Raw genomic sequence first — 13490 nt, 5'->3', positions numbered from 1 at the left:
GTGCATTTGGCAAAATAGTCCAATGGTTCAGCACAACACTATGGCTCACCTGCAAAAGGTCATATCTCTCCCAAAACAGTTAACTCATGCTTCAAACTAAGTCCCTTTCTCATATAAATAGTCAAGGCCCCCAAACACAAGTTTCCTTCTCAATTGCTTTGGCTCATTTCTTGAAACAGAAATGACATTCTCCAAGCTCTACATGCATTTGCCAAAATAGCCTGGATGGTTCAGCACAACACCATGGCTCACCTGCAAAAGGTCATATCTCTCCCAAAACAGTTAACTCATGTGTCAAAACTAAGCCATTTTCTCATATAAATAGTCAATGGCCCCAAAATGCAAAGTCTCTTTGGCATTGTGTAAGCACTGTTGGTCAAAATGTTTAGATGTTTTGTCACTATGGCAGTGGACCATGGAAATATCACTTATGTCACATTTCAATCTTGGTCCAGACCATTCACTGACAATGAATGGTTACTGTAATTGATGCCTTTTGTCTAGCTACCAGAAATCAAACTGTATCAAACTGAAAAAAATGATGGACCTACACTGTCATGGAAATTGTTACTGTATTTTTATTCACAAACATAAAGTAACTGCCAAACATCACAGTAAAAAGAAAATGTATACAGCAAAATATACTGTACTGTAAACACATCAACACAAAAAAAGGAAAATTATATGCAATATCGTTCACACCAGTAACTCCACCTCAATGGTCGTCCTCCTCATCCTCACTCTCGTGGTCGTCCTCTCTCTGCTGTCTGTCTGGCCACAGATTTTCATCCACATCACACCTGATATTCTCCCTTGCGATGCAACGGGGGAAGAATCTACGTGCATGCCGCAACCATCCCCTGCACTGATCTGCTGTGACATTGTCACAGCAAGCATCCATTGCTTCAAGCAGGGACCTCTGGTTCTGAGCCCGATGCTCATACACCCCCCACCTCCAAGCAGAGAAAAATTCCTCAATTGGATTGAGAAATGGGGAGTAAGGTGGTAGGAGCACCATTAGCAGTCTTGGGTGGGCAGTGAACCAGGCCCTGATGAGCGGGCCGCGGTGGAAGCTGACATTGTCCCACACAACTACAAACTTTGACAAGTGAGGCCCTACCAAACCTCTCTCATTTTCTGGGATGAGATCTGAATAAAGGTGATCCAAAAAGAACAGGAGCTTTTGGGTATTGTATGGGCCAAGTGTGGGAATGTGGGTGGCCACACCATTTTCAGAAATGGCAGCACACATTGTTATATTGCCCCCACGCTGGCCTGGGACATCCACCGTGGCCCGGTGGCCAATAATATTCCGGCCACGTCTTCTTCCTTTGGCCAGGTTGAAGCCGGCTTCATCCACGAAAACAAGGGTGTGAGGAGTCTCATTCCCCTCCAATGCCATTATTCTCTACAATACAGTACAACAAAATATCAAATCAGTTATACGGTAGAATCATACCATAACAGCAAATTACATAGGAATGTTTTGTGTTCTCCACCAAAAGTTCAATATAGTGGCCTCTGTGCTTTACTGTAAACAGGTTATAATGATAGATAACCAGTAACACACCACTGACTTACATTTACATACTGGAACCGCAGCTCTTTCACTCTATCAGAGTTTCTCTCAAATGGTACCCTGTAGAGCTGTTTCATGCTCATCTCATGCTTCTTCAATACCCTGTCTATTGTTGATATGCTGATAGTGTTGATGTTCTGGAATGTTAGATTGTCCTGTATTATGGTATTACGGATCTCTCTTAGTGTGATGGCATTATTTGCCATCACTATATTGCAGATCTCCTGTTCTTGTTCTCGGCTGAGTAGTGTTCTTCTGCCACCAGTACGAGGTTGTCGTCCAATCCTAGACATAGAATTCACAAATAGACAATATTACCATTTGTATTGTGATGCACTGTCCTGTCCTGTAGACCTACTGTATGCCTTATGAATTTCTCACAGAATGAGTTACCAATTGTACTGTTGTTTTACTGTTACGTAATGTACTGAAATTCTACTGTAATGCATTGCTGTACAGTAATTGGAATACTATTGTAAACTGTACTATCAATACAGTAATTCCATTGTTGAATGAGTACATAGGCCTACCTGTTTTCCCTGCGGAAGGTTTGGATGATAGAAGACACTGTAGATCTGGGCACATTCGGCTGAACTCGACGACCTGCCTCTGCCATTGTGAGGCCATGATTGATCACATGGTCAACAAGTGTAGCCCGAATTTCATCTGGAACGGCATGGTGTCTTCGTGCCCCTCGCCCTCTTCCACCTACTCCACCACCACGCACCCTTACTCCTCCTCCTCTTCCTCTTCTTCTTCCTCTTCCTCGAGCAGGCAGTTGGTCATTGTTTACCTGGCCAGGTGCCTCCATGTTCAGAAATTGTATTGATTCTGGTCAAGCTCTATATGTATGTTTGGCAAAAATCATACTCATGGATAGCACCTGTCAGGTAACTAAACATACCATTTGATTGGTCATCTGAGATGTGTTACACACCCCCTTTATTAGTCAAGTTCTAGATTCACCTGAGTCAATTTATCAATCAGCAAAAGATATTCATATCATGTAATGTGATGTTATACATGGTATTATGTTCCTGACTAATTTTGACAATTGAATGAACTCTTGTGCATGTGATGGCTGACACAATGAAATAATGCTGACATGTTTTGGAGAGTAAAACCATTTGACTGACAATCAACAGTTAGTTTAGATCAGCAAGATATATACAATTGGTAATTGTGCTAACTGTAGGCAACTGTAATCAATCATTTGCAAAGATGTGCTAGACATTTGCAATTTGTGCAAACTGTAGACAATTGTATTTAATCATTTGCAAAGTGTGCTAAGACATTTGCAATTTGTTGAAAGGAATGAGAATTTGAAATCTGTTGTGAAGAAGTGCCCAGTGGTTTGGAGGGTTGTCCATGTTGTTTTGAGAATGTAATTTCTGTTTCAAGAAATGAGCCAAACCAATCGAGAAAAACTGTAAAGAAAAGCAAAGTTCACTGGCACCCCCAAGGGGTGGAACATGGCTCCTCTGGTACAATTTCCTACCCCACCCCTGGCAAAAATTGGAGGTCGATATAACTGTCTTTTAAGTGGCATTTCCACTAAGCAATCCGGTTCACTTCAGTTCAGTTCTGTACTGTTCCCAATTTTCGTCACCTCTGTTGAGGTACCTCGCAAACTGATTGGTACTAAAAGGTGCAATCACTGCAATCCATTGATTGGTCAATGGAGAACAGTCACTCTTGCTTAACGCTGAGTTGTGGCTAGTTTTGCTTCTTGTAATGTTACTCAGTGCTTGAGTTTGACAATGTGAATCCACAGACACACCTTAAATTTCAATACGACAACTTTGACCAGTCCATTTGTTCTTATCGTCTCTTGGATGACATACACTTTTAGTAATGAGTGCAAATATTTAAAAATATGTATTGATTTTGTCTGGATCATGTGAACTGCATATATTTTAGCCTAATCTTATAACAAAAATGTCAGAGTGTCCCTCTGGTGTGGTCCGGCAACACTAAACCCCTGCTCTTGCCTGACAAGAACTCAATGCACAAACCCAGCCAGTTCTTTTTTTGTTCTGAAAATGTCAGCGTGCTTTCCTGTTGTGTGGACGATAAACAAGGTGCAGATGTCTCTCTGTATCACTGGCTTAAAGGAAAAAGAGTACTGGATGAAACAGTGAGTAACAACAGAGCCTGCCCACATTTAAGAGTACTGTCTGTGGTGGAAACACCAAACTGATCCAGGGTCTAGGTACATGCCGCAGGGGTTACTTTTGGTTCTAAAGGTACTATACCTAAAGTTTTTGGTGGAAATGAGGCTGTGGCACACTCATTTTTTCTGACTAGGTAGTGGTATCTTGTGAAAGAAGACAACATAAGACATCCATTGGTGTTAACCATGTCTGCATAGTTTGTCGGGAAGGAGGCTAATAAAGCTCCAAAGTTAGGCTAAATTGTGGCCGAGGAAAAAACAGGCAAGGCCATTTTCAACAGGGTCCCTTGAACTCTCACCTCAACATATCTTAAAGAAAATGGGTTCTATGGGTACCCACAAGTTTCCTCTAAACTTGAGAATTGTTCCTGGTTAATGCTTTGTTCCTTGCAATCAATTTACTCCTTAAAATAAAAGCTATGTGTTAGTCTTTTTTAAGAAAAGGACAACCAGACTATTTGAAGAATAATGAATTACCTGAGGCATATACAGATACATAATAAAGCAGGACTGTTGTGGAACTCAAATTGTTAACTGGGCGGTATTAGTCTACACACATCGGATAGTTTTCAACTAGCCTATATAGTCTACTAAAATGGCAAAATTGAATTCATGAAATTCAGTTTTCACTTTTGGTTTTGGTGTGCCACCAAGATTTTCAGTGGCCCCATCAGGCCACTCCTATAAATTTCTGGGAGCGCCACTGGAAAAGATACACGACACCCTGAAATTACCCCATGCTAAAAAACTGACTGGCTCACTAGAATCATCCACTACATTGTAAATTTCATTTTTTTTAACACTTTATTGAACAAGTACACTTTTAATATAAACTCACACAGTGTGAAAAATATATCATTTATGTTCTCATCTGCTGATTTTCAGCAATAAACAGTCTCACAAACAACCATCACTCACTGCTGAGGCACTGATGGCAACTGGAAGTTTGCTGCCATCTGGTGGTCGCACATAATAACACATTCAATGTCCAAGTCCAGAAGCAACAAAGAAAAGGTTCAGCCTTTTCCCTTCCTCTGTTTGAAGCCTTGCTTTGCTCCCGCACCTTTCTTCTTGAAGGCCTGACTGCCCTTCGGACCTTTAGATTGGAAAGATTTGTCCTTATTTTTCTTTCCGCCAAACGTTTTGTTCCCTTCGAATTTCTTCTTTCCACCAAATGCTTTGTTCCCTTCGAATTTCTTCTTCCCACCAAATTTCTTCTCCCGATCACCAGATTTATTTGCTCCAAACGCCTTTCCTCCAGGTTTCATTTTCTTTCCAAATGGTTTCTCCCCATCCCCTGATTTCTTCCATCCTTTTCCTGTTTTGTCTCTGTGCTGTCCTCCTGGACTGTTTCTCTTGGGTGACTTAGCATCTCTGTCTTTTTTAAATGATTTACCAGGTGACAGCTTTCTTTTCTTGGCAGGTCCGTGATTTCTGTCTGAGCCGTGCCTCTTCTTGGCACTGGGGAACATGTCTGCACAGAAGAAAAATTCTTGGTCAATAGATGAATTAAAAAAAAGACCCGAGAGCAAATGGTTTATAGCACACTGTCTATATTCACCTTCATCTGGCTCCTCTCCTACAGCCTGTCTGTAGTACTCCACCTCATCATCAGATTCAACAGCAGCTGCCTGATCATCCTGTGCGCCAGGATCCTCCACCTCACTGTCCTCTTCAGCCTCAGCTTCAGCACGTTTCCTTTTAATGCCTTCCAGGCTCTTTTTCCTGTTAAGATGGAAACAAAACGTTTTACACTTCACCCAAATTAAAGAAAATGGAGACAGCAGAAGGGTCAAATTATTTGCAAGACCACATTACTTGTTATCTTCTCGTTTCTCTTTCTTCCGAGCAACATTTTGCTCCTGCTCTTTCCGCCGTGTCTCCTTTGCTTTTAGCTGGGCCTCCTTCCTGTTGAGAATCTCCTGTATTTCCTCCTCGGTCTTGGAGACTTGCAAACATAGTACATAACAACTTCCCATTAAAAGACGATCTGTACAAAGCCTACACTGATCAATATGGAATTTAGATGCATCAGTAAGCGTTTACTTTTAGAGAGAAATCATAGAAATCATACCAATTTTTTCATCATATACACCCGAATATATCAAGCAGAGAGATAAATGAGTAAGAACACAGTGCACTCACTCATGGTGTGGTAAATGACGTTCCCCTCTCCCATGCCTTCCTGGATCTTCATCAGCTGCAGAGTCATGCGAGGACCAATCTGAGGACAAAATGCAACAATTCAGGTGACATTCAAGCATCATCATATTGTTTTCAACCATTAACGGGCCTGGACAAAACATCAGTACAAGAATATATCTTATTACCTCCTCTTGCAATATGTTATCGATACACTGGCGCCAGATATCAATGCATTATTTAAGCATGCAGGTGCTCCAAACAGATTCCCCTACCAATCTGACAAGAGTCAGTATTTCCTGAGTCCTCATGGTGGCATTTATCAAATGAGTGAGGGTTAAAGACGTAATTTTCCACTGGGAAGACGATCTTTCCCCAGACTATGCAGTACAGAGATGCACATACTTTCGAAATGGGAGTTATATGACCAGAGCAAAAGGGGCTGAGGGATTTACTTTTGCTCACAAGGCAGAAAACCTTCATCTACCAAAATACAGAGCGCCACAGCATAACAATAAATGGTCCTGCTGGTCGGTGACGTAATGTGAACTTGTCTGTGTGACACATTGGTGGCCGGCTGGTAACAAACGATCTGCTATTACAATCAAAGGATAAGCTAAAATATGTTTCATATGTACAGTTAAACAGTGCACTTAAATATGTTTCTGAAAACATTCTAGGTGAGAAACAGGCAGTGCAGTAACATGATCTTAGTTTATATTCAAACAGCAGTGCTTAGTTTTATCTTTGATCAGAGTTCGAGAGAGCGAGACACACTTCTACACTATCCTTGGTGGCGGCATGGGTGGCGGATATTACGAAGATGTGTAAGTACAGCCTGTAGCAGGGAGATCTTAGCACTGGTAAGATGAGGGGAAGTTTATCACAGTTCATTTACACATACTACACACGATACGATATAGAACTGGTTGAAAATAGGCAACGTGTCCCTTAAAGTAAACAGAAGTTAACAAACTTGCAGTGAAGAAGAAACTATTTAGGAAAAAGGAAATAATGGGAGGAACAGGCGAACCAGCTGTAAAAGTGACTGTTTCTTTTTAAGTATGTGCTGTAAAGTAGATCTAATTTATGTCAATGTGAGCGGTGATTCAAGTGAAAATTTTAAAAGCAACATAAAGATTTGGAAAAGTAGGCCAACTTAAATATTTAAAGAAACTTTAAAGTGTTAAATTCGAGAACAGAATTTGGGTCTTAGTTGTGTCAAGGAGGACCTAGCTAAGACTGCACTTTTTAGTCCTTTGTTTTATCTCAGTTACCAAAATATGTGAAACTGAAACCACAGTGCAGTGAACAAATACATAATTCTTGATTTTTTGCCTTTTTAGGATTATTTATTCTTCTTCGGTCACGCATGTCGTGATGTATCGCAGATGACTGTCTTGCAATATATATTACATATCGCAGGATCGCTGTATCGTAATCAATCGTTATCATGGGCAACCTATTGTGACAGTATCGTAAATTACTCTGTGATTCCCACTCCTAAACTGTTATATTCCTCAGCACGCTCACCTCGGTCAAACGGACAGCACTCTGCTGGGACGCCATGTTGCCTCGGCCAGAGTAGACCTGTGGTAGCTCAGTTATGTTGTGCTCCCCGTCCTGCTCTGCTTCACTCTCTGAAAGGTTCGCCCCCCTGAGAGTTGTAGGGAAAACACCAAACAGTTCAGATCGCATTATCAATTCTGCAAATGTTAGAACAACAGCTACAGATAATCAACAAGCCAAGTGCCTTTTGACCTCAGGACTTAAAGAATTGCACCTTCACAAGAACCTTACTTCATCATCAGCTCGCTGATATCCTCAAACTTGCTCATGTTGGGGAATTTCTCCTGCATCAGCTTCTTGACTCCGCGGCTCATGCCCACAGGGACGACCTTCAGGCTGCTGCAGGTTGTGAACGTGGTCATGTGGGTCAGTGTGACGTTTACTCAATAAACAAAAAGACAACTGGTAACTGTGTGGAGGCCCATCAGTGCGTTTACTTTGAACATGCATCACTGAACAGTCAAGTTACAAATGTGTCATCATCTGAGCCCAACATCTCTGTACTCTGTCAGAGCAGCTACAACCAAGAGTGCAGGTGTGCACACACACGTGCCAAGACTGAGAAAACAATAATTTAATGTTAATGACAAAATATCACTTACTAATGCCGGAATTCAATTTCCTGGGTCTCTGGGTTGTAATTCAGCAGCACACACCTCTTGATGTTGTTGAGGCTCACCTGGAAAACAACAATATCCTTATTTTTTGGGCTTGAACTCAGGGTTGAACTTTTACAGTGCGGAATGACTCGAAGATTCAGAAATCAGAAAGCGTTTACTTTTAATAAATCTTCAAAGGAAATCTCAGAAGACTATACGTTCATCATGTCGACAGGGCTTTGAATCTTGAGTCACCCAAAGTGACACTAATACAATATTCAGCTGGAATAACGTACCTTGTGCACATTAATGGAAGGAAACATGTTCTGAAACATGGTTGCCATGAGTTTAACATGCATGCCATCAGATCCAAAGTTATTAAGGATGAGTAGCGGATGATGTGTGAACTGCTGCTCGTGCATCCTGTGCTTCTTCAGAGATGAAACCACATCTTTGACAAGAGAGTACTGAAAGAAACAAAGTTCAAAGAGTCCTTATAAGAGAGGGAAGAAACTTAGGAGTTAAAATGACTTTAGGAGTTTGGGCACATCAGTGCGTTTACTTTGAAAAAAATCACTGACAGTCAAATATTAAAACTTCATCATTTGAGCCCGTCTATTGTTCATGTGTCTTATGTATGAGTTCATGTATTTACCTTGAGTACCCTGAAATGAAGCGTGGGACCTTTGGGAAGTCGAGCAAGTCTCTGAAAGCACAAGAAATGTGGGGTTGGGTGGTAGTACAGGCTTTATGCGGCAAAACTGGAAAGTCCTCCAGTACAGAGGAGCTACAAGCTTATAGCGTGATGTGATCTTACCATGTTGATAGAGCTGGGAGTCTTGCTGAAGATCATGAAGTGTGTCACTCCCAGTGGTCCTGCGATGGCCACAAAGTCTTTCAGCACGTTCTTTTTCCTGACCTGAAACAGACAAAAAAGCAGGGTGTTAAACAGCATGATATGGCAAAGATGCTTTCATCAAGTTCAAACCGATTTATTGTGGTTGCTATTGAAAAGGTCACACACTCCCTCCAGCAGTGAAATTTAAACATGCATAAAATACAGAAACATTATTGACAATAAAATCACACAGGTGAAAACAAAAAAAGAGAGTTTATATATAAAGATATAAGAATATAGAGTGATACAAGCTAAAGTAAAGAATAAAATATAGCATACTATTTAAAGGAGATAAAGGAAGAAGAAGATGATATACTTTATGTCCGAAATACACACACACACACACACAAACAGCTCCTATAAATGCATTAAACAGAGATGTCAGAGTGACAGAGACTGCCTTGCACAGACACCCCGAGCAGTTGGGGGTTCGGTGCCTTGCCAAGGGCACCTCAAGAGTGTACATAAATATGTATATAAAGCGGCAGACAGTTAAGTATTCATTTTCATATTACATTACTTCAGGAAAACCTCAATACTTGATAATTTTTTAATAAAGCCCATATTGACCATGCAGCTACACCTGTGATGCCATCTAAAGCAACTGGAGGACTCCACAAAGCACATGGCATCACCCAGCAGTTGCTTGCACGTGAATACAGTCAGGTCTGTGCTGAAGTAAGCTGCTCCAGCTTTTAGTCTTACCTTCAGAGACTCTGCAGTGAAAGGCTCCATGACCCTCCGCATGTCCACGATGAGCTGACCCACGTTTTTCCCAACCTGACCCCGGTGAAACACGAAGGAGTGCGGGATGGACCCATACGTCTCCTCGGCCACATGGTTAGCTGTTACTCGGGCTTTCTTCTGGTTCTTTGTCTGAGGGCATGATATCCACATATTAATAACCACAACAAAAGAAAACGACACTGGACAGAGCCAAGTCAAAGTTAACGTAACAAAAATGCTAGCTAACGTTAGCTATAGGATCTTACAATTCAGCTAGCTCTACTAGTCACCTCACTGCATTTCAACTTCACGTTTTTTATATATTATACTTTGCATTTTCACAACAGACCTACTTCTATAATACTAGTGTTAACTTCACATGAGACTAACTCGTCACTTCAGGCTAACGTTAACTAGCTAGCACAGGCCAACACTTACCTTTGATTTCCCCATTATTATTCAGCGAGACGAAGAGCACGCTAACTTCGTCAACATTAAAAACATCAACTAACGCTACACTATCTGTATGCTACCCAACAAAATACACCCATAATAACTGTAAAATCTACAGCACGTTCATCTACGAAGTCAACGCGACGACTTCCACATGGTTCCACCGCCGTGTGTCACACACTAACACATCCGTGCTGCTCACACGTCTTCTAATAGTTCCTAGCAAAGGTGGTCCACGTGTTTGAGCTGGTGCCGCTCACTCTTCAGTGAAATTTACAGTAGATTATATAAGGTGTGTAATCTACATATATTTCAAACGTTAGAATTTAACATTTAAATTCAAATTTGCTTCACTGGCTTGATAATAGTGACGTACAGTATTGCTGGAGTGTGCTGTACACAGTAAAACCTATGTGCAACACATAAAAATGGTTCAACTTATAATTACATGGCACAAAAACATTAATAAAGAGTATTATTTATTGATTTTTTTATTTGTATTTTCTCCAACTAAAGACCGTGGAGCTGTAAAAATGTTAACCATCAACACCGTAGAAAATGCACATTTTTTATTTGATTTGTTCAGTGTTCAAGTGTTTTATAAATCAATTTATTTGTATCAATAATTTCAAACATGACATTACATTGTACAGATGCGTATTTCATGTTATAATATAAAAAAAATGATCATTTTAGCATCATATATGAAGCAACAACATCAAACATACCAAAACTACAACAGACAACTTAGAATTATATGTTTCTGATATGTGAACTTGGACATAATAGGCCCACATCTTGTTTGTTTTACTAAATATAATTTCCCTGATTATTTGAGAGTTTTCAATAGCTTTCTTGTTCTTTGTTATTTTAGAAAGTTCAAAGAGATATTGTAGTTTAGCAAAAAACAGATGGATATTTGGTGTAATCTTATGGATGTGATATTTGCAAACAAGACGGATAAGCTTGAGTGCATTGTTAGCAGACTGTGAGCCTGTATTACAATTCAGAAACAAGACCATATCTTCTAAAATTGGTGTCAATCTATTTCGATAAATCAACAGAGAAACTTCAACCCAGAATTCTTGAGAGTAAAAACACTGATAGAATAAGTGAGACATGGACTCACTCTGTGTTTTGAAGAACATATTGGAGAAATACCTGCTTTAAATTTATGTAATAATGTATTACAGGGATGATATCTATGTAATATCTTTAAGTGAACAAGTGTTTTAGTCTGCACCATTTTATCGATGCAGTTCCACAGTGTGACCACTAGAGGGTAACACCTTCATCTCCAACTCGCCTGGAGGAAGTCACAAAGCAGACACTTAAGGTAAAACCAAAGATGTCCTCCTGACTAACTGATAACAGTCAGTGAATATTGTAACATCAAAAAGGGGAAGAGACATCTTCAAGGGCAATGCTGCACATGTAACACTTTACACCCATTGTTGGTCGGTGAATTAGCCTGTACAGTATGTTGCCTATGCTAAATGCTAAGCTATCTGTTTCCTCTGCTTTCAAGCTTCTTACATGACCTGAACAGGTTTGTTGAATTTCTTAAAAGTACATAAATATAGAACTGAATAAATAAGGCAATGATTACAGAAACAAATAAGAAGAGAAATAAAACAATAAATACACAGAAACTGATATTGTGTCAAAATGTCTGCTGTGAGAAAGGCCTATAGGACAAAATAAAACATTATTCTACAGGATAGGTATTAATTTATATTAAGTGTGACATTTTCAATTATTAAACTTAATTAAAATAACTAAAAGGTGTAGTTAATGAGTGGGAAAGAGAGTTATATAGAAACATTATTCAAGGGTATCAACAGAGAGCAGAGAGAGAACTCTAACAAAACCGGAAACTGTTTTATTTTAGATTACAGGAGGAATTGAAATCACAAGATGTAATTATAGCTTCAGAAGATGGCAGCAGTGCAACACAACCAGCTGCTTTGAAACCACAAAAGAGAATTTAATTTTAGGTGTGACACCTCCACCCCATCATTGAGGGATCTTTGACAGCTCTGCAGTGCTGTCAGTAGCAGGATACAACATGGGACAACTGTTGCGACATCAAAGATATTATTTCAAAGTGTTTACTGACAACACTGGCCGCAGAATATGGTGTAACACGAGGTTGACATGGAAACGCTAAACAGTTGTGACAGAAGTTTGCAGGTCAAAAAGTACATGATGCTGAAATTAACTGGTTGTCACCATCGGTTCAACATTTAATGCTTCAAATTTTTCATTATTCATTTGTTATTATTATTTTTACAGCAGAAAGCAGACACTGCAGTGCTCTATAAGTTAATGTAATGTCTGATGTAGTATTACTCAAGCAAATTAAAGTTAAAAAAGAAATTGCAAGCTTGTGCCAACATGTCTGATCAACCATGAAAGTGAGGCCAGGTGTCATACTTCACTTCGGCTACACTGCTGCATTTTAATGAATGAACTTTAATTTGAACCTACAAGCACAATTCTGAGGTACATTTCCATTTTAGGATACTTTGTACCTGCAAATACTGTACTTTTTCCCCCATTTATAAATATTTGACAGCAACAGTTACTGGTTACTTTGAAAATTAAGATTTTTACATATAAAACATAATAATCTTAGAAGATATGATGCATTGTTATGGATTAAAAAGCTTAAACCAGCAGTATAGAAAATAATTCAAACTAGCACAAGCTTTGACATTAAAATGCTGCTTAAATGTTAATGTTTCACTAATAAGATTATGACATATTTTCTAATACAAAACTCTGAAAGGGGCCCGAAGAGATACAAGTCAGTTTTGCTGTATTTTTACCTCAGTAAACATTTTAATGTAGGACTTTTACTTGTTGTATATTTTTACAGAGTGGTACTGCCGCACCAAACTGTAGGCAGATTATAGATATAGCCTAGATATATACATATCTGGGGGTCATGTAGTCATTGCTAAGCCTCCCTCTGGCCGCCAATTTAGACTTGCCATTAGCATGTTAACTCCCCCAAACAAGTACCAGAATATATACACATATACAATACATACACACACCCACACACATGTCCACAAATGATGTAATACATAAAACAGGCAAACACATGCTGACACACAAACTCACAAGCATACACATACACACAAATATGCATTGAATAGGAGTACGTACAGTTTGTACCAGCCTGTAAACATGTTTATTTCTGCTGTAAAGTTGGGCATTATAACACAGGGGTCTATAGAGATTGACTTGCCTCTGGAGCCAACTTGGCTGTTAAAAGAACTGCAGTTTTTGGCTTCATCTTTCAGCACTTGGTTGGAGGTCTACCAAAGTACCAGGCAACGCCCA

General features: G+C 39.7%; 1 protein-coding gene across 1 annotated transcript; it reads right to left on the bottom strand.

The window, feature by feature from the left end:
- Positions 1–4542: 4542 nt before the first annotated feature.
- ppan (peter pan homolog) lies at positions 4543–10329 on the bottom strand. Its single transcript, XM_050069192.1, has 12 exons — positions 10125–10329; positions 9666–9836; positions 8880–8981; positions 8718–8768; positions 8359–8529; positions 8066–8142; positions 7695–7802; positions 7428–7551; positions 5898–5976; positions 5571–5700; positions 5314–5477; positions 4543–5226 (listed from the first exon to the last, which is right to left on the bottom strand). The coding sequence occupies exons 1-12, from the start codon at positions 10137–10139 to the stop codon at positions 4769–4771; spliced, it is 1650 nt and encodes a 549-aa protein (XP_049925149.1). The 5' UTR covers positions 10140–10329; the 3' UTR covers positions 4543–4768.
- Between the last annotated feature and the right edge of the window lie 3161 nt (positions 10330–13490).

Source organism: Epinephelus moara, chromosome 18 (genome assembly GCF_006386435.1).
Source record: "Epinephelus moara isolate mb chromosome 18, YSFRI_EMoa_1.0, whole genome shotgun sequence".
Lineage (NCBI taxonomy): Eukaryota > Metazoa > Chordata > Actinopteri > Perciformes > Serranidae > Epinephelus > Epinephelus moara.
Note: the sequence above shows the minus strand (reverse complement) of the source record. Positions and strands in the feature narration are given on the sequence as shown.

Bases quoted from the DNA above. Each gene is read 5' to 3' on its own strand.
- ppan (XM_050069192.1), bottom strand. The intron at 8,143-8,358 runs GTACGTTATTCC...GTTGTTTTCCAG, and splicing joins CTTCCATTAATGTGCACAAG to GTGAGCCTCAACAACATCAA. The intron at 5,977-7,427 runs GTGAGCGTGCTG...TTTTGTCCTCAG, and splicing joins GTGCTGTCCGTTTGACCGAG to ATTGGTCCTCGCATGACTCT.